General features: G+C 38.6%; 2 protein-coding genes across 4 annotated transcripts in view; both read right to left on the bottom strand.

Annotated features, from left to right (window-relative positions):
* The window catches only part of LOC107666600 (hyaluronan mediated motility receptor-like), a 15,675-nt gene extending 9,380 nt beyond the window's left edge, over window positions 1-6,295 (bottom strand). The window contains exons 1-12 of one of the 2 annotated variants that reach the window (XM_016458007.1): window positions 6,124-6,295; window positions 5,575-5,673; window positions 5,385-5,461; window positions 3,658-3,735; window positions 3,352-3,540; window positions 3,159-3,245; window positions 2,964-3,075; window positions 1,711-1,776; window positions 1,549-1,622; window positions 1,344-1,414; window positions 914-1,260; window positions 654-802 (exon numbers count right to left, since the gene is read on the bottom strand). In XM_016458007.1, the coding sequence (XP_016313493.1) occupies window positions 654-802; window positions 914-1,260; window positions 1,344-1,414; window positions 1,549-1,622; window positions 1,711-1,776; window positions 2,964-3,075; window positions 3,159-3,245; window positions 3,352-3,540; window positions 3,658-3,735; window positions 5,385-5,461; window positions 5,575-5,673; window positions 6,124-6,169 (1,395 nt within the window). In that variant the 5' untranslated portion in view covers window positions 6,170-6,295. The remainder of the gene's footprint in view (window positions 1-653; window positions 803-913; window positions 1,261-1,343; window positions 1,415-1,548; window positions 1,623-1,710; window positions 1,777-2,963; window positions 3,076-3,158; window positions 3,246-3,351; window positions 3,541-3,657; window positions 3,736-5,384; window positions 5,462-5,574; window positions 5,674-6,123) is intronic. The other variant, XM_016458008.1, reaches the window with a different exon arrangement.
* Window positions 6,296-7,657: 1,362 nt separating this feature from the next.
* LOC107666594 (cohesin subunit SA-2-like) overlaps window positions 7,658-27,090 on the bottom strand; it is a 25,737-nt gene continuing 6,304 nt past the window's right edge. Inside the window, exons 2-34 of one of the 2 annotated variants that reach the window (XM_016457999.1) lie at window positions 22,973-23,105; window positions 22,791-22,869; window positions 21,876-22,019; window positions 21,587-21,683; window positions 20,692-20,768; window positions 20,370-20,574; window positions 20,139-20,290; window positions 18,501-18,574; window positions 18,238-18,361; window positions 18,015-18,113; window positions 17,766-17,845; window positions 16,739-16,846; window positions 16,443-16,554; window positions 15,852-15,969; window positions 15,654-15,757; window positions 15,454-15,546; window positions 15,273-15,362; window positions 14,958-15,161; window positions 14,494-14,564; window positions 14,299-14,386; window positions 13,725-13,805; window positions 13,540-13,632; window positions 13,294-13,468; window positions 12,789-12,928; window positions 12,596-12,697; window positions 12,359-12,507; window positions 12,151-12,279; window positions 11,842-12,047; window positions 10,888-11,116; window positions 10,614-10,727; window positions 10,382-10,503; window positions 8,225-8,311; window positions 7,658-7,954 (exon numbers count right to left, since the gene is read on the bottom strand). In XM_016457999.1, the coding sequence (XP_016313485.1) occupies window positions 8,229-8,311; window positions 10,382-10,503; window positions 10,614-10,727; window positions 10,888-11,116; window positions 11,842-12,047; window positions 12,151-12,279; window positions 12,359-12,507; window positions 12,596-12,697; window positions 12,789-12,928; window positions 13,294-13,468; window positions 13,540-13,632; window positions 13,725-13,805; window positions 14,299-14,386; window positions 14,494-14,564; window positions 14,958-15,161; window positions 15,273-15,362; window positions 15,454-15,546; window positions 15,654-15,757; window positions 15,852-15,969; window positions 16,443-16,554; window positions 16,739-16,846; window positions 17,766-17,845; window positions 18,015-18,113; window positions 18,238-18,361; window positions 18,501-18,574; window positions 20,139-20,290; window positions 20,370-20,574; window positions 20,692-20,768; window positions 21,587-21,683; window positions 21,876-22,019; window positions 22,791-22,869; window positions 22,973-23,016 (3,786 nt within the window). In that variant the 5' untranslated portion in view covers window positions 23,017-23,105 and the 3' untranslated portion in view covers window positions 7,658-7,954; window positions 8,225-8,228. Of the gene's footprint in view, window positions 8,312-10,376; window positions 10,504-10,613; window positions 10,728-10,887; window positions 11,117-11,841; window positions 12,048-12,150; window positions 12,280-12,358; window positions 12,508-12,595; window positions 12,698-12,788; window positions 12,929-13,293; window positions 13,469-13,539; window positions 13,633-13,724; window positions 13,806-14,298; window positions 14,387-14,493; window positions 14,565-14,957; window positions 15,162-15,272; window positions 15,363-15,453; window positions 15,547-15,653; window positions 15,758-15,851; window positions 15,970-16,442; window positions 16,555-16,738; window positions 16,847-17,765; window positions 17,846-18,014; window positions 18,114-18,237; window positions 18,362-18,500; window positions 18,575-20,138; window positions 20,291-20,369; window positions 20,575-20,691; window positions 20,769-21,586; window positions 21,684-21,875; window positions 22,020-22,790; window positions 22,870-22,972; window positions 23,106-27,090 lie in introns of both variants that reach the window. The other variant, XM_016458000.1, reaches the window with a different exon arrangement.

The raw sequence follows: 27,090 nt of genomic DNA, 5'->3' as shown, positions 1-27,090 counted from the left end.
CAAGCACTCGTCGGAAATGTAATGCCCCTTACCATAATCGCGAGCTTCATCTTTCAAAATAAATGTAAAGACAGAGCCCGAAAGGGGAACAGAGTCATGTGACAGACACAGTGAAGCTGGTATGTGTGTAGTACACATGTGACTGACTCCACTGTGATTCTCTCTCTCTCTCACTCTCTCACTCTCTCACTCTAGTGTCTCCTTGACATGGCTGCATCAACACTAACTGCCGTTACTGAAACCACGCCTTCTTTCTTTACGTGCACATTTGGGCCGCATTATGCTAATATTGCCACATAGTGAGGTAGATATGTGGGGGCGTGTTAGAACGAGCCGTTTTAGGGGAGCGTGGCAGAGTCTTAACTTTGATATCTCTTTGGTTTTGAGACTTTAGTCTTTGCAACTTCAGGGATCTTATCTATGCAGAATCAGCTTGTAACACTCCAAAGAGAAAGGAAAACTTGAAATCGCATCATATGACCCCCTTAATACTTCTGTGCTGACGACTAACTGTCAGACATATAATTGTGATCACTTATTGTTTAAGCCAAATATGTATTTTTTACTATGAATTATTTTTTATAAATAACAAAAATGTTCATCAAACAGGCCCATTCAATTTACTTGTTTGCTGTGAAAATGAATAAGTTCACCTTTTTCTCTTCCAGTTGTTTGGTCAGTGCATCATGTTCCTCCTCCAGTTTTTTGTATGCTTCTTTCTCAGTCTTCCTACTCTCCTCCAATGAGCTGATCTCTGCCTTCAACTCTTGCACCCGTCGCAGACCCTCCTCCTGTGTCCTGGCTGCACACAATCACACACAGACAATCAAATAAAACTCACAATATGTGCTTATTCATAAAAGTGCATCTTAAAAATACTTCATGCTGCATTTTAAAGCCAAATCTTATTCACCTCTTTCATCCTCCAGCACCAAGCATCGCTCTCCCATGAGTGCCACACGCTGATCCAGCTCTTCCTCCGTTCTCCTCAAGATCTCCTTCACGCGGGCCAGCTCCTGCTCCTGCTGCTGTACCGTGCTCCGGGACTCCTCGAGATCCTGAGCTCCCTGCTGCATCTGCTCCTCCAGCTCTTTTAGTGAGGTCTGCGAGGCCTGGAGATCCTGCACATGCTGTTCCACCTCTCTCTCATTCTCTTCTAGAGCCTTCTGGGAGTCCTGCAGTTCCTCTTCCTTTACTTTCAGCAACTCCTGACAGTCCTGCAGCTCACTGGTACATTTCTCCAACTTTTTCTCCACGTCACTGCACAACCCGTATAGAGCTGGATGAGGATGTGAGGACTGACACAATAACAACAACAACATGAAAACACATACAGTTCTAACCTGAGGTTCTCTTGAGCATCAGAGAACCGGCGCTCCACGGTGGATTTGTCCTGGAGCTTAATCCGCAAATCCTTTGACATTGGAGAGTGAGACAGACAGCTTATCTCAAACCAAGCAGCACTTCAAAGTCTGATGATTCAACCTAAGCGGTGAGTAAATGTCATCTGGCTTAGGAGAGTAAAATTCTGTTGACCAAAACCAATACCTGAATCTCGTCATTTGCTGAGTCCAAGTAACTCTGCAGGGCTTTGATTTCCTCCCTCAGCTCCTGGATTATGTCTTCATTTGAAGAAGACGGAAATGAAAGAGAGATGTAGCCAACTCAGATGATACCATAAAACAAACAAATCTTAGTATGCAAACTTACTGTGCAATTTATCCATTTCATTCTCGAGCTGCTCATTTTGGACTCTTGTCTCCTGATGAAGGGCTTCTGAAAAACAACATAGTAATAAGAAAAAAATGTTAGCTCAGTCACTAATGCCATCCAATTTGTGAGCAAATTCTTCATATGTCATTCAAACAAATACATAAATGGTTTCTAAACCACGCGACTCAAAGTCTGAACTGTCAAATGTCTCTTTGGTTTCAACATGCCTACACAATTTTACTTCTAAACAAACAAACAAAAAATAATATATAAACACGCTTTTGTTCAGATCTGTTCAAAAGAAATCTTACCAAGGATGCATTTATTTGATCAAAAAGAGTAAAAAGCAATATTGTGAAATATTACTACAATTTAAAATACCTTGATACATTTTAAAATGTAATTTATTCCTGTGATGCAAAGCTGAATTTTCAGTGCTGACTTGCTGTTCAGAAACACAGTTGTGATGCTTCATATTTTTGTGGAAAGCATGATACATGTAAGTATTTTTTGATTAATATATAGAAAGTTCAAAAGAACAGTATTTATTTTAAATAGAAATCTTTTGTAACATGTCTTGATTAATGAAATGTCTTTTCTGAATAGAATTAATGAATAAATTCATTAATAAAACACTTTAAACAGCATTAACTTCATATCCTGCTCCTACACTTGTCAACCTCTTGACTGATAAAGATTTTTCAGACAAAGACTTAAACCTTTTGGGTATCAGACAAATTTTAAACTTTCTGAAGTGATCTGGTAATGAGACTGGATCCAATATTCCTGGCTTGTCGGAAGAAACTAGCATTTTTGTCATTGATACGATCTAACATCAGAAAAAGAACTCTGAAATTCCACAGGATCTTCCGGGAATACTGAATCATTTGTTAAGCTGCCTGAATTAAACAATTCACTAAAATTCAACTAGGTTAACTCTTTAAAAGTTAACCGTTTTACATACAATTGGACTGAAAATGCAATATACTGTAACTACTGGTATTTCCAAGATAACTAGACTCCACTCACTAAATTAGACAATACTGTTGGAAACACTTACTGTGTAAAATTCAGTTTCACTTTATTTTTTGCAGTATATTCTGTGCAGTTTTCAGCAAGTATTATATTTTGTTGTGAACATGGTCTGACTTGAGCATAGAGACACTGGAGACTTATCAGATCGATTTTGGAACATGGAACCGATCCAAAAATATACAATATCAAGCATATAGTTTCTCAAGGTAACTTACCAAGATCTTTGTTCCTTTCCTGAAGAACTCTAAAAGTTGCTCTGGCAGTCTCCAGGTCTGTTTCCAAGACCTTTACTTTCCCCTCTGTGCTGATCTGAAGAAAGCTCAGTTCCTGTTCACAAATCCAAAATTACACTGAGCAACTTGAAGCTACACAAACTCTTCTCCATGTATAAAACGACTGAGATAACGGACCTTGTCTTTGGCATCGAGTTTATTTTTGGCCTCAATGAGCTCCATGGAAAGAGCATTGATCTTCTTCTTGGTGATATCTGCAGAGACCTGAGAAAATCAAAGTGCCAAGACATTCCTCAGTAAACTTGTTTATGTGAAGCCTTTTACTTAAGAAACAGACTGGAAAACACACTGCTACAAAAAGACTAGTCACCTTGGTCTTCAGGAACTCATTAGCTTTCTTTAACTCCGCGAGCTGCCTCTCAAGAGAAGCCACACTGGCAGCGAGGCCGGTCTTCTCTCTGACAGCCACAAGCAATTTAGACTCCAACTTCTTCAGCTCTTCCTCCAGGGTCAGCAGCCTGCGGTCCTGCTCTCCTCTCTGCTGCACCAAAGAACGGATCTATACTCCAGCATTAGCAGTGACAGTCAAGGTGAGGACAAGAGACCATAGAAATCGATCAGGCCTCAAAGCAACAAATGGCCATCAAGGAAATGTTGAAGACATTTTGAAATCTACCTCTTTCTCTAGTAGTCTCTGATGTTTCCTCTGAAGTGTGAAACCATTTTTGTCCTGTTTGGAACTTAATGCATCAGCCTATGTAAGGAAAAAACAACAAGAAAAGAAAAAAGTAAAATAGCATGATTGGCCAATACACCAGACCGACAAATAGTAATACTGACAAATAGTCAATGAGTTTTTTAGACACTTTGATAATTCTGAAAAAGTGAAGAGAGCCTACGTGTTCACCCAAATTAACATTTTATTAGATATCTGAAAGGTCTTAAAACACATGGCTATTAAATAAAACCTCTAACACTTGTTATGTTTTGAAATGGGTAAGGGATAATGTAGGGGTTAGAACTTGGAAAAATAACCAACCAGTCCTGCATTAACCTGCAATACTGGTCACATAATATAATTCTATAATAAAATTATATATTTAAGAAATTACCCCTATATTTGTAAGAAAAATATCCATATTCAAAACGTAATAATCACTTGAATCTAGCTTACGCTCACTGTTTTAAACGGAAGCAGTTCCGGGGGAATTACGTATAAGGCAGCGGAGAGATCGAAACAAAACAACGGACACTAATTAGAAGTACAAAACGAGGATTTGTAAAGAAGAATGTCGGAGGATTTCGATATAAGCCAAGAGGAGACTGCGTTGCGCATGTGCCGCTCAGAAGTGACGCACGCGGAGAGATCGAAACAAAACAACGGTCACTAATTAGAAGTACAAAACAAGGATTTGTAAAGAAGAATGTCGGAGGATTTCGATATAAGCCAAGAGGAGACTTGTTTTCCTTTGCTAAAGTAAGGAAACTTTGCTTCTTTTGATCCTGTAAACAAACGTTGGTTTTCACGAGACGCACCGGCGCATGCGCAACGCTGACCTCATACTTCATCCGCCCGGAGCTGCTTCCGTGTACAACTGCTGGCGCAAGCTAGATTCAAGTTATTATTACGTTTTGAATATGGATATTTTTCTTACAAAAACGCATCGATTCGCTACAGGAGGCCTTTGTTCACCCCCCGGAGCCATGTGAGACACTTTTTTTTTTTTGTGGAAGGGTGCTTTTTATTTCACGTCATTTGAACCGAAGCACTGCAACTCCCGCTGAGTACAACGATAGAGCTTGAAAGATCAAAGACAATTTTTAATATAACTCCGACTGGATTCGTCTGAAAGAAGAACGTCATATACATCTAGGATGACTTCAGGGTGAGTAATTTATGGGCTAATTTAAATTTTTGGGTGAACTAACCCTTTAAGATTCACCAAGTCCACTCCTTTACACTGTACAAAATAATTAGTCTAGCAGTAAGACACACCCTGGAACAATATTTAACCAGTATAACAAGGAGTAATTTTAAAAAGGGAAAGTTCAGCCAAAAATGTTCTAATTTACTCAACCACATGTCGTATGGACCTATTTTCTTCTGTGGAACACAAAAGATGATATTTTGAGACATGTCTTAATATTTCTGTCCATAAAACGAATGTCAAGAGGGTGCATTATGCTCTAGACTTTCATTATAGGGACAAAAAGAGTTGAAACACAATTAAAAATAATTTTGTTTGTACAGGTTTGGCACAGCATGAAGTTAAGTAAATGTTAGAATAGAGCTGTTTTAATAAGTGTTCTTATACTTTACTCAATTTTGTGTATATCTTTTAATTAACTAATATTTCAGGTATGGTCGAACCACAAGCAAATAATTACATGTACATCTCTTACCAAACCATCAACAGACATGGTCCTCCGTACAGGAGACATGGGCACTTCTTTTGAGGGGGATGGCAGGGGTACCGCTGCTGATCAGCATTTTCAAAAGAAAGTAGATATTATTGAAAGGTAGAGCTTCTCATTTACAACCAACAGATGAAAATGTAAACTCAAATGCCAGTTAAACACAATCTGCTCTCACTTTTTGGAGCTGATCTGAAGCGCTCTGCTTTATGAAATGATGCAGTTCCTTTCACATCACCAGACTTCACCTCATATGTACCAGGTGGAGGAGCACAACCTAAAGATACGAAAAAAAATATCAAGCATCAATAAATAAAGGCTATTAATATGAACCTCTCAATATCTGGGAGACAGCTGACATGTCTTAACGTGTCCTCTCAGCTGTGTGAAATACATGAGCAGCATCAGTCTTCATTATGTGATTTTTGATTGTGATTTTATGAAAATGACTGCACAGCGTGCAATTACGTTTGTGTATTTGATCAACTTTGGCAGAGAATTGACCCATCGCAGCTGCAAGAAAACAGCCGTTTAATAACTGTATGAAATTATAAAGTTGAGCTTTATGAAATGGGTTTAGACAGTGAGAACTAAGCAGATAACTACATTAATATCACTTTAATTATCTGTTATTTTAATTCAACTGTTTAAAGCACATAACAGTTACTCTCAGATTCAGTTAACGTTAACATCGCATAACTTAATAGAGAGGAGACGAGAAACTTACCGGCATGCTCGTTAAATCTCTTTAATGGAGCTCTTGAGAAAGACATGGCCGACAAAAGAGGTCGAAAACTCAAACACTGTGGAAAAACCTATACAAAATGTGAAATTTGTTCAACTTAAGTGTTAAAACTTCAATATGCTCGAACGTCAACAAGTGCTGCACAGCCGCTGAAATTTTGAACTAGTAAGCCCGCCCAATATAGCGCAGACGCTTCTTCTTCTTCTTTTAATTTTATTGGCGGTTGGCAAACCAACTTAATCAGTGGCATTATTTTAGATTTTTCTTTTAACATTTGTTGAAGGCTTATATCTACAGATGGCTTTTTGAATTTCCAAGGTGGCACAGTTGATAGTGCCACAATGGGGCTTACTTGGAGCTGGCTGAGGCTTGCGTTTTGTGCTTTTGCATTTCCTATCCATCCGAAACTGTAATAATTACTTTTACTATGTTCTGAACAATCTTGTAAGATGGCCTTTGTGGGATGTACTCCGCTATGCCCTTGTAGATTTATCCAATACGCCAGCATGATCTTGATCCTCCTAATACGTAAAGGCATCTCTCCTGTCTCAACTTGTAATGCAGATACTGGTGATGACTTAAACGCTCTAGTACAAATCCGAAGTGCCTGTGCCTGTTCCACATCAAGTTTTTTAAGGTTTGATTCTGATGCTGACATATATGCTAGGCAACCATAATCTAACGCTGCTCTTAAAAGAGCCTGATACACTGTTGCCAACTAATTTTCAGGGGAAGTTGCTAAAGGAAGGTCGATTTGTTGCTAAAAGTTGCTAAATGACATTGTGATGTCATTGCGTGATGACGTCATTACGTAATCACAGTGCAAAAAGTGTGTCACTACATCAAATCTCAGTAGAAAATATATTTTTATGTTTAGATTTGTTCGTAAAATAATATAAATGCATAATATAAAGTTAAAATATAAATAACTTTTTATATACAACATTGAATTATTGAACACTTACACATTTTTGAAGGATTACAAGTTTTTTTTATTAGCTAGTGAACTAGTAAAACTACACATTCTGACCAATTAGTTTTAAGCAGTGTATTAGTAGTCAGTATGCTACACTCTATTACTATTGCATTAACAATAGTAATAACTATTTGAAATATTCATATATGCAATTAATCAATTTTCTTCATAATAGGAAAGTGTCTCGTTTAACCACTGCAGCTAATTTTAGATTTCAAGTTTTTAAAAACACTTAGAATAAATTAGTAACAGTATATTTGCTTGCGACTTTGAGTAAAAGCATCTGCATAAATGAATCGTGTAAAATCAGACAAACACACAAGAAAGATTTGTTTACTTTTATTCGAAAAAAAAACTTCAAATCAGAAACATTACAGTGGATGGCAGAGGACAGGGAAACGGTTATGTGTGAGTTTATATCTCTGAACAGGGAAGAGTGATAATCTGTTTTTAAACATTAACAGGAAAAAAAGCACTAGAAAATTAAGCTTTACGTTTAAATGCATGTATATTTACACAATCTATTCAGCTATATATATATTTTTTTTTTATCATAAACTCATGTATGGCTAGGACGGTCCAAGATTCCATGGTATTCAGTATCTACCGTCACTGTTTTGCACGATCAGGGAAAGCCCACACAACGATTGCAAAGACTTTGAATTGCTCCTTTATCCTTTCTGCGTTTTAGTAAGTGTCAATGGTACGAGCTGATTTGGATGCCAATCACTCCATTGAATTGAATTCTCTTTAGAGAATCAATGTGAATTCACACAAAACGTCTCTTCTCTTCACATGCCTCCAATTATAATCTTAAAACATGGGCACTCCCAGGACCTACAAGAGAAAATGTTCAAATTCAGTTCAGTGTTTAGACTTACCAAACAAACGTTTCATTCAATCATCAGTCCAGATGGGTCTGATTAGTATTTATTATAGTGAGATGCTCTCTCCCCTCTCTGTCTTTTTGCACAAGGGCAATTCAAACTATCTGAAATCACTCCTGCTAGTGCCATCTAGTGGTGATCTCTTTTTCACGTCCTTAGTGTCGGAGTGAACGAGTTACCGCTGAAAAGCATCATAACCCAGGAAATGAGTGCTTCTTACAGACTCATCCATGATGGAGGCAGGGTCGAAAAAGTCGGGCTTCAGTTCCGATCGCTCTCGTCGATTCTTCGATGGGGGCTGCAAGATACGAAAGCGCAGACGGTAAGGATGAGATGTGCTTAAAAGAAGTCTTAGTTATTTACAAAATGTGACAAATCACATTACATATAAATATGCATAGACAGAAAATTCAAAAGCTGGGGTCAGTAAGATTTTTGTTTTGAAAGAAATTCATTCTTTATTAACCATTATTCAGCTATGATGCATTAAAAAGATCACAAGTTACAGTAAAGATTCCGTTTCAAACTGGATTATTTTTTATTTAAAATATAGTAGATGCTGAAAAGTTTGGTTTCCAAAAAAATATTTAGCAGCACAATTGTTTTCAGTGTTTATAATAAATGTTTCTTGAGCAGCAAATCAGCATATTAAAACTATTTCTGTAGGATCTTGTGACACTGATGACTGGAGTAATGATGCTTTGCATCACACTAATAAAATACATTTTGAAATATATCAAAACAGAAAACAGTTATTTTAAATTGCACAATATTACTGCTTTTACTGTATTTTTGACCAAATCTATGCAGACTTGATGACCATAACAGTCTTCTTTCAAAAACATTAAAAAACATACATGCCCCAAACTTTTGAACGGTAATATACTCTTTCATTTACACAAAAGTCTATTCCTAGAGATCAAAATCATAAAGACAAATGGCATTAGCATAAGCTTATTACCAGATCACACAATCTATTCAGCAGTTTAATTAATGTAGTGGTGAGGAACAGAAGACAATTTAAGCCGAAGGGCATTTACTTTCATAAATTTAAAATCTGTCTGCACACCTTCTTTTAAATAATTACACTCATGCCATTATAGAAATGCACTGTTCCTTTTCTGATGCAAAAAGTTTTCAATGTACCTCAACATGGAAGATTTATGCTTGACTACCACCTTCTTTTCATTTTTAAAACAAGGATGTTTTAAGGCCAAGGCATGGAATGATTAAAAAGTATACCCCAGACAAAACGCATATGTCTGCAATATAAGTTAATGTATTAATCAAGCTTCATAGAGCTGCCGAATGCAATGCTGTAACATTAAAGGATCTCACGGGATGTTATTGTTACACTTTGAATATTTCATATCAGGGAAAAACAAACTAGAGCTGAATGAAACCGTTCTGTCCATGATTTGCAACCAAACTAATTTACAATTAGGAAAAAGGTGAAACCTAAAAAGCTCTTAAGACTGACCCCCCCCAAAAAAAAAAATAAAAAAAAAAGATTCAAAACAATACACACACAAAATAAAAATAAAATCTCAAAACTTGACTTGCTGCATGGCTACACACTTTCATGTTTAGACATGTTCTTATACATTTCAAAACCTTTTAACTCTAAGTTGGAGCTTTAAAAATAAGAGAAAAAAAAAAGCACAATTATAAAATCAGCACCAATTTATATATTTATATAGAACTTTATTTAAATGTAGATGTCTACATAGCTCTAATCAGGGAGAAGAAAATCTCCACCAGACATACTACACTAAGTTTTGTTTTATTAGAGACAACACAATGGCACTACTGGAGAGATTTCCTCTTCTTTGCTTGATCTTAGATTTTAGAGGGACAAGCGAGCAGATCTGATCTTTGGATAAGCCACGTGACTCAGCGGAAGAATTGCAGTCCTTTCTGTGCATCTCCACGGACCGACTGGGATTCTACGCGCCTGATTTACTAGAGCAGTTGGCACATGAAAACAGTTCTGTTGGTGCAAAGACAGCAACAGGGCCACTGAATGGTTGAGGTAATTAACATACACCAATCACTGATGGTGTCACTGAAATTGCACCAAAACATAAAAAATGCACCAAAGGCAGTAATAAATCGGGGTGCTCAGAGTGTTTTGATTTAGGTTTCATGTTGTATGTCATGAGTTTTAAGGGTGAAATAAAAGGAAACTAAATACTAGATATAAAGAACTGGAGGTTTTCCTCCATTTCACATATTAGATAAGAAGAATAAAATATATCAATACTCACTATGATGAGCAAAAACCTGCTTATAAATTACTACTTTACACCAGATTACTCACTATTACAAAAGGGCTATACATAACAAAGTTGTCTTTAAGTTAAAAAAGATGCATTCACAATATCCATGGTGTCAAAGTCCATGCCTTCATTGAGATCCTCAATTCGGCCTTCTGATGACATCATCACATCTTCCACAATGGGCTCCTCATCATCCTCCATAAGGCCTGTTCCTCGACGACTGCAAGCATCGGAAGACCAATGGCACCATATTTGTAAAAAACTTGTTTTTGTGTGCATTCAAACTGCATCTACCCACCGAACATGAAACGCAGTGTAAAGTTTCCTTACATAGCATGCTGAAGGTTGCTCCTTAATTTGGCGTAGTTCATAGCTCTCTCCTGCTGCTGTCTGGCCACTTCCTCTTGCTGCTGTCTCTGTGCTAACATCCAAGTGACTTGTGTGCTGTAAAACAATAACATCACACCTCACTATATCCCTTCAGTCCCAGACTACACTAAGCAGCAGACATGCATGAACATTTCATGGCTGAAATTAGCTGTACAACATCTGAAAGTGCCACAAACACGAGAAACTCATTAAAATTGAGCATCAACGCTCTTACTTGTAGTCTATGGCTGTTTGGTGGTGCTGTGGCTGAGGAGTCTGAGGGTGTGCGTGCTGCTGCTGCTGATCGGGGGTCATGGTGTACACCCCCATGTAGCTCTCCTCAGGACACAGGCGTTTGGGCTCTCTCATGACGGTGGAGGTGAGGTGGGGTGAAGGCATCATGACGGGCGTCTGCATGCTCTGCTCACGGCTCATCCATACTTCACTGCTGCTGCTGCTCTCCTCTGCACACAGACAGCAGGACAATCGCTAAAGTCGCGATAAAATGGAAATAGTGGCTGATAGTTTCTTCCATATTGTGATGTACATTTGAGTGTAATAGATTATAGAAAAAGAAAAAAGTAAGGCAAGGTTCTGTGCATAGGCTGTTGATTGGATTTTTCTTATGTGGCACCTACATTTGCAGGGTGGGTTTAAAGCGATAGTTCACCCAAAAATAAAAATTCTATCAGGAAATTAGGAAGTTCCTGGTCCCCATTGATTTTGGGGAGTATTGTTCGTTCATACTATCAGTATGGCAATGGGGACCAGCATTCTTTAAAATATCTTTGTGTTCAGCAGACAAAAGCAAGTCAGACATGTTTGAAACATCTTGAGGGGGAATAAATGACAGAATTTTCAATTTTGGGTGAACTATCCCTTTAAGAGGACTAAAGAGAAGTCCTCCATATGTCACCAGAGAGAAGCCCAACGCTGTCACTGGAACATCAAGTTATAAAACAAACATTGCCGGGTAAAAAAAAATATACACATAAATGGTTTGTTCACAATAAGTTCTGTAGCATGCATTTACAACATTTTCATTCTATGCCGACAAAATGAATGAAAACTAACATGATTTATGTCCTTAAAAAATGTTTAGCGTTATAGTGCACAATCTATTAATTAAAGTTATTCGGTCACATTTAATACATTACTTGTCTGGTTTCTTGAATTCAAATTGTTTTACCTTCTGGTAATTTCCTCTTGCCAGTGGCAGGCTTAGCTTTTTTACTTCTGACGGAGGAGCCTCGGCTACTGATGCCACTGACCACAGACATTGTGTCATCATCACCCCCTGCCTGCAGTGAGTTCCTGTAAGAGATGAGCGGCAGCCAGCAGTCTTCTCTCTGCAGGGCCATCTGAAATGTCATGAAGCGCTCCAAATACATGTGCCTTTGGGAAAAGAGAGAAAGGACCAACATTAGATCCAACAGCTAATGAATGATCGTTACACAACTATAAATACACATGCTGAGATCAATAAACGTTTGCTTACACAGTCCGTTTGTCCTGACGCATGAGTTTGGATGAGAACTCGCTGAGAATGTCAAGAAAAGCCAGGTTGAGAGGAGGATGTCCCTCCCCCTGAGGATTGGGCTCTTTGAAGGCAAACTCGATACCATCCCTTTAAAGAGAAAGCAACATGGGGTGTAACTCCACACACAATTGGTTTTTCCTCCAAGAGGAACTGAATGGGAGCTTACTTGTGTAACATGGCAATGGCCTCTCTGGTTTTGAGCTGATCCAGACCAAAAGTCAGAGAGAAGCGTCGAGCGAGTTCTTTAATGCCGCAGAAAGCTGAGGATGAGCGGTCAAAGCTGAGTCCCATATCTGACAGCATATCATTGAACAGCTGCACTCAACAGAGGGAGAAAGACAAGTCAGAAACCTGCGAGTAAAACCCGTTTTGATGGCAGATATGAAAACGTATAGTCACTAACCTGCTGTAAACTCAGAATGAGTGTCTTTGCACACTGGATTTTGTCGATCTGTCTCGTCTTGCTCATAGTTTCCTTGATGATGTCACCGTAGTCATTGTAATACTGGACAGGAAACAGAAAAACTTGCGTTTAAGTGAGCGATAGAGAAAACTAATGATCTGAAAATGCATATTCAAAGAATGAACAGACTCACCCTCATGTATTGCTTGAAAATATCTGCCCCAGTGTTCATCTCAACTACATTGTAGATAATGAGTTTGCAGTATGCGGCCAGCAGGTTTCGCCTCTTGTGCAAAGCTTCGATTTTTCCGGCTTCATCATCCTGCTGCCCATCTGTTCGAAAATAAAGGAGAACAGACATTTAAATACTGCTCATGCACTAGAAGGAAAACTGCCTCCCTCTAGTGGTCACTTTTTAAACACTGCTTCTTGACAACAAATGAAGCAATCGCAAGTTGATTTGTCCAACAACTCTCCCTTTAAACTAGTCAGTCTACGTCAGCTAAAGCTCAGTGCACAACAGGATTAAGTGTTGCTAGAATCTCTAATCTCTAAATCAATTAAACGCTTCTAAAGCCAATTTCCTTTGTGTTGTCTTAGTGTTAGCATTCAACATTAAACAGCCAGGGGCGCTAAATCCATTCAGCAAAGCCTGTTAGCTCTAACTGAAAGTCATTATGCCATTAGCTGTGATAGACCTGTGCTGTTGCTGTCTTCATCCTGGTCAATGAAGATGTGGTCCAGGATGAAATTGAGAAGCTCGGACTGCAGGGACGCCTCGGGTGTGTATACTAGGGGCTCGAGAGCTTCCCTCCCCCCTGAGATGATCTGATGGCTGAAGATCAGCAGCAGGTCACAGAGGATGGTGAAGGCCTGAGGGAGAACATACAGTCAGGTACAGGCTGTTTGTAGCATAATGACTCGTTGTGACCTTTGATACAGACCTGCTCTTTGACGGCAGTGTTGACGCTGGTTAGGTAACGCTGGCACATTAGACAAAACGCCCTCATCTGCTTCCTCAGAGTCAACATGTCCTCCTACAGAGACCAAATGCATTGTTGACATCCAACAAACCACAGCAAATAAGGGGAAAGGATGCATGCATACAAATCATATGAATGGGAGCTACCTTTTTAGAAGTGCCCTCAGAGACCTTGGCTAAGCTCCAAAGAATGACGTAATGTGTGCACTGCAGTGCGTGAATGACAATCTGAAACATCCAGAGAGGCAGTAACATTACCCAACAATCATGAGGCAAAAGCAAAGTTTCAGTTGATTGTGAGGTTTTATTTCTATGCAAGCCTGTTTTTGCCTTAGAGTAAAGAGTAAGAAACAAAATCACACTGTGAGATTGCCAAGTTGCAATTCCGAGAAATATAGTTCTAACTGTGAGAAAACAAGTGAATCACAAAAATTAGCCACAATTATATAAAATGGTCACAATTACAAGAACTGTGAAACTGCAACTATAACAAATGAACGGTGAAAAGTGAAGCCTTAATTGTGAGATATAAAGACAAAATGTTACAATTGTGAGAGATATTAAGTCAAAATTAAGAGGAAAAACAATCCACAATATTGAAAGATAGATTCAAAATAGTTGTCTATAAAGTTTTAATTAAGAGAAAAAGTCATTAAAAATGTCATTAAAGTGTGGCGCTGTCAGGCACTACCTCAATAATTCTTCATATGCACATGAATACCTGCTCAGGCATGTCTCCGTTTTCAATACCAGTGTTCAGTAACTTGTAGTTGCTGGTGAAGAGGTCCCATTTGGAAAGGTCATGAGCACTAAACAGAAAAAGGAAGTGTTAAAAAAGTAAGAAATTACCTAAAGTGATAATCTGTTAGAGAGAAACACTTCATAATAATCAGAGAGATGAGACGGGAAGCCTTACTTGTGGAAAGCTGTGATCCTCTTCAGTGTGGAAAGAACTTGATAAGCATCATCTTCATCTGGGTCTTCACCCTGTGGAGGAAACAGGTTATATATAGACAACTGAAACTTTCCAAGCTTCTGATACATTGCGGCAGCATTCAGAAAGAAACAGTTGGAATTGAGTACTATGGATGCATTTTATTTACTACTTCCATAACTGACTAGTCAGAGTAGTCTACAGGCCTGTCTTAAGGTAGCTCTGAACAATAAGGACTTAAATATATCTACTAGTGTAGTAGTTAAGTTAGAGATAGTGCACTAGTCGGATTCATCCGTACAGAGAAACCTCCAGAAAAACAGACACACAGTGTAACAGTGGAAGCATATACATAGATACTCTTGCCAAACTGCTGTTCCTATGCAAACACAGAGCAACATCAAAGTGCTCCAGACGCTCCACCCTGAGCCGCCCGCTGTCCTCACCTCCTGCAGGAAGTCCTCCAGTAGCCTGTTAAATTTATCCACTTGCTCATCCAAGAGCTGGCTACGGGCAATATCCACTCGGTTAAAGATAGTGAACTCCTCGTTGCACAGGGCATGGTAGGTTTTAGAGCAAGCCTCGAGCACATCTGTGTCCGTGTGCTTCTCCACAATCTCTCGGATTTGTCTTAACAATGAATCCAGGTGCTATGAGAGAGAAAACCGGCTTTAATTTATATGCTGCACAATCAGCCTATTGTGAATAATCGGGTGTTCATTCAGCGCATTTATTCTGTTTAAACGATATGCGGTTCAGACCTTTTCCAAACGCCCTGTGGTATAGATCTCCAGATCAAAAAACTGGGGCAGCTGCAGCAGATTTGTCACTTTCTCTGCATCCACAGAGTACTGCAAGAAAGAAAAAAAATATATATATTTATCAGTTTCAATGCTCTGTAAATACCATTTCATGTTGCCTTTGATTTCAATAGGCTTTAACCTTTGCAAGTAAAGCTGGCAATGCTATAGCGAAGAGCTCCGTCATTCTCGTCCGGTCATCAAGCTGAGTCTTCTTCTCCTTCGCTGTCAGAACCTTGAAACAAGATCAAGTGAGAATTGAGAACAGCATGTAAGAGGTAACGTGTGAGAGCAGGGATCCGTCTTCAAGGTCTGGCCGATGCATGTGGCATCAAGTCTTACCCTCTTGCCTGTGCCTCTGCCCACAGGAGGATGGCACTCTGCAGCCTGACGGATGGTACACAGCATGATCTCTATCAGAGCCGTCTCCTGTCTGTCCGTCAGAGCTGGAAAACACATACAAAGGTAATTTATCTCTCACTTCCTTTAGCAGGTAAAAGTCAACCCTGTATGTTCTGGTGCTGTGTCACTGGGTCAGACCTTCCTCTCCAGGCAATGGCTCATCCAGTAGTAGGCTGATCATGCACTCCCAGTCCTTCAGGATCTCTGCTGCACTGTCCCACATGCTGTCCACTAGGTAAGCTGCATGCTCGTGAAGCTGAGGATCAAAACATAACACCTTATAGCATCTTAGAATTATAATAAAAATTATCCTTCAATGCATTAGAATAATTTCTGAAGGGTCATGTGACACTGAGTAATGGCTGCTGAAAATTCAGCTTTGCATCACAGGAATAAATTACGTTTCAAGATATATTCAAACAGAAAACTAAAAATAAAATTAGAATATAATTATATAAGATTCAAAATAGAAACTTTCAAGACTACCATGCTTCAATATTGAATTGTATTTTCCCTCATTTATCTACAATGGAAGAAAACTGAAACACCACGGTGCACAATGTATGCAGAAGGCATTTGAGAAAACGGTTTGAAAATCAACATTTTTTGCAATTCTGTTTGGTGACATTAGTTGCACAGAAACTGCACCCTTCAACTTGCATCATACAAACAGCACTGCTTTTATTTACTGACACTTGATTCGCAATGATATTGTTGATGTTAGCTCACCTCACTCTCCAGGAAGAAAAAGACAGTGGTTTTGATGAGGTTGGCATTCATACTCTGTCTGCCTCGTCTCTTGGGCATGCTGTCATCTTCAGGGTCTCGATGACTGAACAGTCTGCGAACAAAGATGAAAACGTAAAGCTATTCAGTTTACCTCAAACTATTGTTGTCTAATCACCATGTCTATTCATTCATGTCTCCACTCAGTCTAGATGCAGTGAATAGTTTTGTTTTATGACTTTCGGTAGGTTGAAGCTTCATGGGACATGAATGAGTGAGTGACGGTGAGTGAAACTCACTTCTTAAAGAGGAACTCTCCTGCTGCCACTGCGACGGGTCGGTGGGCTGAATACACTAGATGGTAAACACTCTCACAGTCTTCTGCAGTCAGAACCTCATCACTGCTACTGTAATAACAAACAACAACATATGAGCATCCTGTCATGCTGATTATCACAGCTAGTACTACAGGTACACTTATTTAATTTGAAGTGAACAGTAAAGACTTGTAGTTTATCAAAGATTCAGTGAGATAATTTAACGAACAATCTGACTGAATCAAATATCTCATGGGTTCATTAATCTTTTTAAGTGACTCATTAAAATTGTGAATTATACTACTCTACCGTTCCATAGTTTTGGGTTGGGATGAAAAAAAAAAAAAAAAGTATTTTATGCTCACAAAGTCTTCACTTATTTGATAAAAAATACAGTAAAGAAAAAAGTACTATGGAATATTACTACACAACAAAACAAAAAACAAACAAACAAAAATACTACCACAATTTAAAATGGTTAAAATGTTCGTAAAATGTAATTTAATCCTGTGATGGCAAAGCTGAAATTTCATTCTTCAGTGTCACATGATCCTTCTAATATGCACTGAAGGATACTAAAAATATGAATTATTCCAAAATTTATTTATTGATTAATATGCTCTCTACTCAAGAAACATTTCCTATTATTATCTATGTTAAAAAACAACAACAAACAAATATTTGCTTGAAAACTGATACATTTGTTCAGGATTCTTTGATGAACAGAAAGTTCAGTATTTTTTAGTAAAGTTTAGTAACATTATAAATGTCTTAACTATCATTTTGATCAGTTTAATGTGTCCTTCCTTGCTGGAAAAAAGTATTAATTTCTTTCAAAAACAAAAAACTTGATGTGTTGTCTTGACAATATTTTGTGGTACTCAATATTCTGTGGTCTTTCTAACTCATATTCAATTCAATTCACCAACATATAACTCAAATAAAATATAATACATTTTGGTATGATGCAAGAAACTGCTATAGCAGTAAGTGTCTGTTTTATACATACTGTAACACCAGTGTGAGCAGTTTTATTGCTTGCACTGCAACGTCGTACTCCTTGTCCAGCGTCATGGACACAATGCGGTCCTGATGAAGACAAACAAACAATCCATTTTATTTTAAAATATTGAAAAGATACATAAAAATACACTAACCCATTCAATTACACTCTTAATTTCACAGAGGAGTATTCTGATGACTAATTTCATCGTTTGCTCTGTATTGGATGAGAAGCTTCCCCAGATGGTTCTCTCACCTTGAAGCGGCTTGTGAAGAGCTCCAGCCTGGCATTGAGCTCGCGGTTATAGTACAGCCCCTGCAGAGCCGTGAGACACTTCAGACGCACCTCACCTTGCTGAGAGGGAGAGAGGAAGAGAGTTACATTTCCTTCCAACTCCAGGATTGTGTCGTGACTAACTCCATCTGACACTATATTTAGGGATTAAAGAAACGGGAGAGAAAAACGATTGAATCCTCACCTTGTCGTGCATGGTCCAGCCCACGTACTTAAGATAGCTGTCGTTAAGAAATGCATCACTGTACATTTTCATCCACACGCCAATCTCCTCGATGCAGATCGCCCGGATCTCTGCTATTGCATCACTGAGGAGGAATAACAGAAGCACTTAAGCCCACAGACACCCACAGGAACATTTCAGAGTATTATTGAGTAATCACTGAAGTAGTAATTTGTGATGAGAGCTTGTGCTGGTAGAAAATCAACGTTTATGAGTGTGCATACCGATATCGGTGAACAAAGACACCCTTGAAAATGGCATTCATCATGTTTTCAATCTCATCTTGATTTTCTTGCAACTGTAAAGAAAACAACAGTTCATTATAATCATTGCTTTAGGCAGCACATGATGGTAAGCTGCATTACTAGTCAAGAGTTTGTGTCTAAAAATCAAAAGTATTTCTTATATTTGAGATTCTGCTCACTTCTGCCTCTTGATTTCCTTTCTAGTTTCTATTTATTATCAGTTTCTATAATTTGCAATAACAGCTCTCTTTTTTCAGGTCAAGGGCTCACAAATATGTGATTCATTTAGTGGTTTCTATGCTTACTGTATGGCCATATGTGACCATAATCTGATCACAGTGCAACATGATAGCCATCTTTGGTGTGATCCTTTCAGAAATGGTGTCAATGTTTAGAACCTCAAACCCTCTTGCATTAATATAAAACAAAACAACAAAAGATCATAGGGATATTTCTTAATTCACCCCCTAATAAACATTTTTTTATGAACCAAGGTTTCCACAGAAAACCTGGACATGAGGTAGTCCAAGTTTTTGAAAGTGTTATTTTTAGAGCTGGAAAAAAAAATTGAATTGTAATTATTTTAATTTCAATTAGAAATCAAATAAAATGAATTAACTGCAATAATTATTAATGTTACTTTAGAACACTTTTTTTTTTATCTGGAGAGGTGTGTTATCATCTATGGACACTCCTAATTGCTGTAAATTAAAAAAATGTTTCTCTCATTAAAGCTGATATACTGAAGAAACCTACTATCCTGCATAGGGAGGGGGTATTTGAATATTGCATTGTTGGAGTCAGACAGGTTTACAACCAGTGTTGTAGGACACAATCTGCTACTATACAGAAACCAATTCATACCCCAGTTTGTAAAAACAAACAAAAACAGTTTTTGATCTACGGGGTGAGAGCTGTATGTTTGCTCCAATGATTTCACCTATAAGTGTTTTCCTGCACAGATAACTCAAGAGCATGCCACAGATGCGGTCATATTCCTCTAAGCTAACTATATTACAACTCAACTTCTGTGTGTGTCCACGTGGTTTAACTCAATACTATCAAGACATCAATAAAACCTCACACTCACACACGCAGATGGCATAACAGCAGGGCCTGTCATTACATAACCCAGTTAATTTACAGCGCCAGTTAAACACAGCTTTCGTACTCACAGCAATTCAGGCGAGCTCTAACCCCACGGGCACTGACAGTGCGAGAGCGCTGCGGTTGACCCGAGAGCCCACAATAACACAGACTTCTCATTAGAATAGGATCTTTTTTAAATGACTTTATCCATGTTTACTCAGCTTTAAAGTAGGGGGAAATAGCACAGATGAAATGTGCTGAGTGTTTGGTTGGTCGTGCGTTTTTGTGGCTGTTGGCCAACAGAGGCGTAGGTGTTTGGAAGGAAAGCAGCAAACGCTGCAGTGACCTGGCAGAATCACGCAAAGGGAAGAGATTCTCCACAGGGAAGGGCGCAATGAATCCCCTGTTCCTCTGAAGGCTTTATTTATTCACTCTTCCCCTTTCAGCTTTCATGGTTGCTCTAAGACAATGCCAACATGCAGAATTTATTCAGACCTATGCCGCATCTCTGTCTCGGATAACACTCACCTCCTTGCGTTTCTGAAGCAGGAGCTCTAGTCTGTCGTTGGCCCTCTTGCCAATTATCTTGTTCCTCTCTGCTTCGTACTGCCGCTGAGTGTTGTCCATGTTAATGCTGAGGTTCAGAGCTACATTCACGAGGGCCGTCATCAGTTTCATAGCTATGGGGAAAAAAACATAACGCTTTATTTGGACTAATCAAAACAAAGTTCAGATTTACAAAGCAGAAGAGATACTGACCTGCCAGTGTGCTGGTGTGTCTGAAGGCTCGGACTTGAGAATCAGAGAGTCCGGTGAGCAGTGAGATGACCGTGTCCATCATGTACTCGTCATAGATGATGCTGTACTGACACTGCCGCACCAACACGCCAATAAACTCGCAGAAACTAGACTTGAACTTCTTCCACTGCGGCCCGGCCATGGTGAGTGGGTAATCACCGCTGTCCTGCAATAACATCAACTCTCACTGGTTAGTGTGAGCATAAAATAATTAAAAGAACACTCTAGTGGGTGATGAAACATGTTCTCGAAAATCATGTTCAAGGTTGAAGCGTGAATTTACCTCATCAAACTCTTCTGTCATCTTCCTGATGATCTCAGAGTTTTGCATGTTGTGGAACATCTCACCAGTGACACCACCTGCAAAAATAACACTCAAAATAAGACTTTAAAAGTTTGGTATGTTTGAAAAAGTAATACCATTAAGAAACAAAACTGATGTGTTTATAATTAGCTCAGGACTTAAAAGTGTACCAAGTTTATGTTGCACCAGCCGATTCATTTATGTGTAGCTTTTTTTTTTTTTTTAAGATGAAAATGCACTGCTAAAAGAACACTTTAGCCAGAAATTAAAATTCGGTCATTATTTCTTTCTTTCATAGAACACAGAATTATTTAGCAGAAAGCAATTATTTTTTTCCATATAATGCAACTTCAGGCCCAGTCTCACAACAAGAACGGTAACTATTATGACAACTATGATATCTACAATAACTATATTAGAATCCAAGACGATAAAATTGTTTATTATAAGCGTGTGCTGCAGTTATGTAGAGTTCACGTCTACCATAACATTCAAACAAGCTTTTCAAGGCCAGATTTTTAAAGAGTAATGACCTGGGCTTACATTTTGGTCTGCTCCTCACACAAAGCCATCATATGGACTGAATATAACATGAGAACCACTTTTATCATTGTTTTAAGTCTTTTTGGAGCTTGATAACCCTAGTCCCCATTCACTTTCATTATATGAAAGGCAGCAGTGCAAACATTCTTCAGAATATCTTCTTTATTGTTCCACAAAAAAAAATTATGCAGACTGGAATGATATAGTTATGAATAAACAATGAAATACTTTTAATTTTAAACTATCCCTGTAACTATCATGATTATGTCTGTCATACAGCATTTATTCTCTACGAGCGCAAATCAGATCACATGAGAAATGACATTCAAACCTTTGCAGCCAGAGCACTGGATGAAGAAATTGATCAAGTCAAGAAGTGCGACGTCTCTGTCGTGTTTGTAGGACTCAATCCAGTCATCAACGACCGACTGCAAAAGAGGAGAGCAGAAATCTCACAAAGGTCAAAATCTGCTCAACTACACAGCGGTACATCAGTCTGCATATTCTCCTGCCAACACTCAAATCCTTCCAGAAGCCACAAACCCACATGAGGGAATTTAAGATGTGAATGCCAGAGCGAGACAGAGGGCAGTGTAAAAGCCGGTAATATGCTCACTGACCTGCATGGCACTCTTTCCCAGCCTGACCACTTCAAAAAGCATGACATTTTCCATGCCGTTTTCCTGGTGGTGACCGTTCATGCGTCCAGGCCCTTTCCCCGCTCCTTTCCCCTTCTCTCCAGGGCCCTTCTTTCCTTTCTTCGCCTGAAGCAGAGTGACAACACAGGTCAACACTGACGAACTGGATCAAACTCTCCACAAGTTAAAAATGGCTACATTCAGCGATTGTAGAACAGCCAAACATCATGTGCGAATCAGTAACAAATAATTGTTACTGAATTAAATATTTATTTAAATAATATCGATCACAAGCAGCTTCTACAAAGATGATAAATAAAATTAATATATCTTAAAATTGTTTTATAAACACACTGTAATAAACTTTTTTCATCCAAAAATGAAAATTTGTCAACAAAGTACTCACCTTAGGCCATTCAATATATGGATGGATTTGTTTCTTCACTTGAACTGATTTGGAGAAATTTAGCATCATATTACTTGCTCAAAAACATGTTAAAAACATCTTGATGCATTAAAAACAAAGTGTCACATGGATTACTGTGATGTTTTTATCAGCTGTTTGGACTCTCATTCTGACGGCACCCATTCACTGCAGAGGATCCATTGGTGAGCAAGTGATGTAAAGCTAAATTTCTCCAATTATTTTCACACGAAGAAACAAACTCATCTACATCTGGGATGGCCTGAGGGTGAGTAAATTTTCAGCAAATTTTCATTTTTAAGTGAACTATTCCTTTAAGTCACAATCTTAAGTCATGAAAGGTTCACGAGCCCTGGCCAATTATTAGCTCCAGAACCATTTCCATGGAAAAGGGGTAAAGGGCCATTTAAAGGAACCTTGTGGAATCTTGTAAAGGCTTTCTGATAATCAAAAATGTCAGAGTCCACTCATACCTTCCCTTTCCCAGCAAAGACATTCCTCCCATCAGGATCATCGAAATCAGTGTCTGATGAGAATCGGGTGTCAGTGTCCCTGTTCACACAAACAGATCAATGTTATCAGAGTGAAGGTGAACGTGTGAACGCATGCATACACACAATCCGTATTTATTACTCCTGTGTGTCTGTGCACTCACTGAGCGTAATGAAACTCTGTTTGTAATTCCGGTGCAGCTATCATTTCTTTAACATCTTCTGGTCCACTTCAACTTATCAAGGGCTTTGTCTTCATACACGCAGGGCAATAGCGGGTACTTTTGTCTCATAAACCTAAAAACATACACAAACAAAATGGGGAGAAAAAAACCCCCATTAAAATCACACATTAAAAATCACACACATCAGTAATCTATGAATTCTTGCTTAATATTATAAATCAACTTTGGCTGTTTTTATATATTCATATGCGTCAGCTGGCTATCGCATCACATCTCAGTTTTTTCATGTTCTCAAGCTACGAGAGGTGCATTTTAATACAGTCTGAATGTCACAGTGTACAGTGTTGACACAAACTCCTGTATGAAAAAAATGGTTTGCAAGGTCTCATCAAAGGTTAAGTGGCAACCAAATCATAAAATTAAAAACCGTTTGTATAGGCCTAGTTGTTACAGAATTCGAATGGTCAAGCCATGGTTTATTGTTTATTCCAAAAATTATACAACTAACACAATTATAAATATTTCAGTGCAGCAGTATATGTGGGCTATTAAAATCAAAATGCCTCCAAAACACTCATAACAATTAGTTTGTTTGCTTTACTATGCCTACAACTTCAATCAGTCTGTCATTATGGTTAGGCAGAGCAAATGCAGTTATATTGTAGCCACAGGGGGGCAGTATGGCTCCATATCAGCGCTCCTGAGCTGATCACTCAGAGACCCTTTCAGTCAGTGTGAAGGAACTCCAGTGAAAGCTGAAGGCGCCTACACCTACTTCTTTCTAGTAATTCATAGCTTTCAGTCACATGACCGGCTCGAAGACTTGGAGGGCAAAACATCCATAGAACTGCAGCACAAGCCTGTCAATTTTCCATCTGTTTGTCAGCCACAAATATTTAGATCACCTCTCAAAAGAATAAAACAAAGGTATGTGAACAAATGCAAGTTTTGGCCATTTGCAATCCATATTAAGCACCCGCAGTAATATTTCAATCATTAAACAGTGCGACAAAACGTTGTAAAAACACTTAGTGCCTTAATATATTTAAAACAGTAATATTAAAAGATCAAATGCAGTAATAACCATATTAATGATGCATAGTTTATATAGGCAAGCAGATGAAGCCGCCCGGAATATGAACGCAATCCGCTTAATGGTTCAGTGTTTTCCCAATCCGCTTAATGGTTCAGTTTTCCTTATAGTGGTTTTCTATGGGAAACCATTTAATGTGAAACTTTGCACATTGTGTTTATATTCTGGGTTCATCTGCTTGCCTGTACAAAATATACATCATTGTGATGCAGCAGACTTTGATAGGCAGGTGCCCCGTGCAGACCAAAGGGTAGAACGGTGAATTGGTATAGTCCAACTGGTGTTCTAAAGGCAGAAATTGAGACAATGAGGTGTTTACTGAATTTCGCAGGATCCCTGCCATAGGGTGTCCCATGTAGGGATGGGTATCGTTAAGTTTTTAACGGTATTACTACTCTTACCGATACTACTTATCGATTCGGTACTTTAACGGTATTCTTCTCGGTACTTTTTGTTTTATATATATATATATATATATATGGATTTTCTGCCCAACTGTTCTCCTCCACTTAAGACATAAACTGTGTTTAAGTAAATACTCTCCAAGCTGGCCATTTTGACATATTTCTGTGTGTATTTGATCGATTGGACATGCGCCCGAAGCTCAAAGTGTAATTTGTTTGTCCGTTTTGGAGATTTTTTTATCGAAATAAAAAAATATTTAATAAAACCGCCACAGGCCTAAAGTGTAAGCAGATGTTTGAATGTTTAGTTCTCTCTTCTATCATAATTAAACAGGGCTTTCATGTTGCGCGTGCTGAAGATCCTCCGCGTGGGCGTGATCTCGCTTCTGAATTGCGAATAGCAAAAATGCATCATAGACAAATGTTTGAAAAAACAGCTGGCGACTCTGGTGAGATAGAATTTGCAAGATAATGTATATATAGCAATAATAAATGTATGTGTGTTTTATTAATTTTTCCCAGTACCGATAGCAGAACCGTTAACGTCAGAGCTTATCGATACTCCGGTCTTTCATAATTTAGCCCCGGGACCGATTAAATACCGGGTTTCGGTACCCATCCCTAGTAATTTGTGGGCAAATTTTCATTTTTGGGTGAACTAACCCTTTAATATCTGCGTTTTACTACATTACTACTTAATGCAATCTGCGTAAAAATAACTGTCGGTCAGTGGAGCAAAGCTTTGTTTTGCCCTCCAGGTGGGTGGTCCTATAAGGATGTGACGTCACGTGAAAACTATCAATAGCACCATTTCAAAACAATGATAACAGTAAATATATAAAGCAGATATTTTTGCCTTTGGAATTATTTCTTCCTTTCTTAAGTTAATGATATTTAAAATCACACTTTCACAGAAAGCTATAGTCCATATTTTACATAACATTACCCTCCAACACAAAACCCCTTTTCTGACAATGATGTTAAAGGGATAGTTCACCCAAAATGACAAATCGGCTAGGGCTGTGCAATTAATTGTAATACAGTTTCGATTTCTGCCGTCAACGATTATGAAAATACAATAATCAAGATAAAACGATTATTGCGCCCCATTCCGCTCTCTTTCCAACGGTGACTTTAGCTCCTCCATAAAAGCCCAATTTCACGTGCAAATCAGAAAAATCATGCAACGTGACTTTTGCAAAATGGGACGTGCTTGATTTATTTAAGTTGATGTATTCATGTTTTTAAAAACGTGAAAAAGAACTAGCGCTGTTCCAAATAAGGAATAAGGAGATCCTGCGAATCTCGTCAGTAAAGCCGCTTCTGGTGATTAGTAGTAAATCTCCAGCATGTGCTTTCAGATGGAGTGGCATTTACTACACAGAGCCGTAGATCACTGACAAGCTACCCACAATCGCGTTCAAAATCGCAGGTGATTCAAGGCGAGGCAATTTCGTTGTGAAAGCGAAACTACTACAGCATATTATCTTATGTAAACCACTAGAAATCAGTGGTTAAGTTGTATTTACAACACTGTTCCAGAACAGTTCAACCCAAATATTCAGATGTGTGCAGCACATTTTATGACTTTATGACTATTTCCTGATCCTGGTAGAGTAGACTACAATGCCGGCTGTTCTGACTCACAGACTGTAAGTACATTTTTTATATATAAAGAATTTGCCACTGACGAATGAAACGCGAGTTTTGAGCAGAGTAGAGTAGCGCTTGTTGTTTGTCATTTCTCCGATCACAAATGCAGACAGGCTTTTATGTTTACGCAGCACGATGCAATGTGTAAAAAGGCAGTATAAGTCATTATAATCCGTAATTATGTCCCCACTGGATGCAACAAATGCTTCATTTATAATGGGCTTTAACGTTTTTGTCTCGTCGCTCCGGCCGGACAGGGCATCACAGTTTGGTAGGGGAGTAACATGAGAAAAATACTGGAATGTTTTCCTCAAAAACCTTAAATTCTTTGCGACTGAAGAAAGAGAGACATGAACCTCTTGGATGACATGGGGGGTGAGTAAATTATCAGGAAATTTTTATTCTGAAAGTGGAGTAATTCTTTTAAAAACTGTTGCTGTCATGGACTCTGTACTGTATCATGCAAAATACATATTTAGTTGTGTGTGTTGTGTTCGCTCCGTGCAGCTTGTAGGTCTCTGTCTAACCGGCTAACAGCAATATCTGTTTGCTCGCAATTGTCTAGAAATTAGGGGTGTAATGGTACGCGTATCGTGTACCGAACGGTTCACAGGCAAATTCCAAATGGAAGTGATCATCCCTATCCGCTTGGAGTGGGGACTTTGGAGTGATAGGGATGATCACTTCCATTTGGAATTTGCCCGTGAACCGATTGGTACACGATACGCGTACCGTTACACCTAGTGCTGGGCGGTATGACCAAAAATTTATATCACGGTATTTTTCAAAATTATACCGGTTTCACGGTACAAGACGGTATTTTTTTTTCCATGCATGACCGGGTGTTAACCATATTTTCCACTGATTGAGAGAGGAAATACTGTAGTATATTGACTTAGAATGCCCTATTTTACTGTCATGATGAGTGAATATTGTCAAAAAATACC

Source organism: Sinocyclocheilus anshuiensis, unplaced genomic scaffold (genome assembly GCF_001515605.1).
Source record: "Sinocyclocheilus anshuiensis isolate Anshui unplaced genomic scaffold, SAMN03320099.WGS_v1.1 scaffold1293, whole genome shotgun sequence".
In the NCBI taxonomy this organism is placed as follows: Eukaryota; Metazoa; Chordata; class Actinopteri; order Cypriniformes; family Cyprinidae; genus Sinocyclocheilus; species Sinocyclocheilus anshuiensis.
The sequence above is the reverse complement of the archived record's forward strand: the minus strand, read 5'-3'. Positions and strand labels throughout refer to the sequence as shown.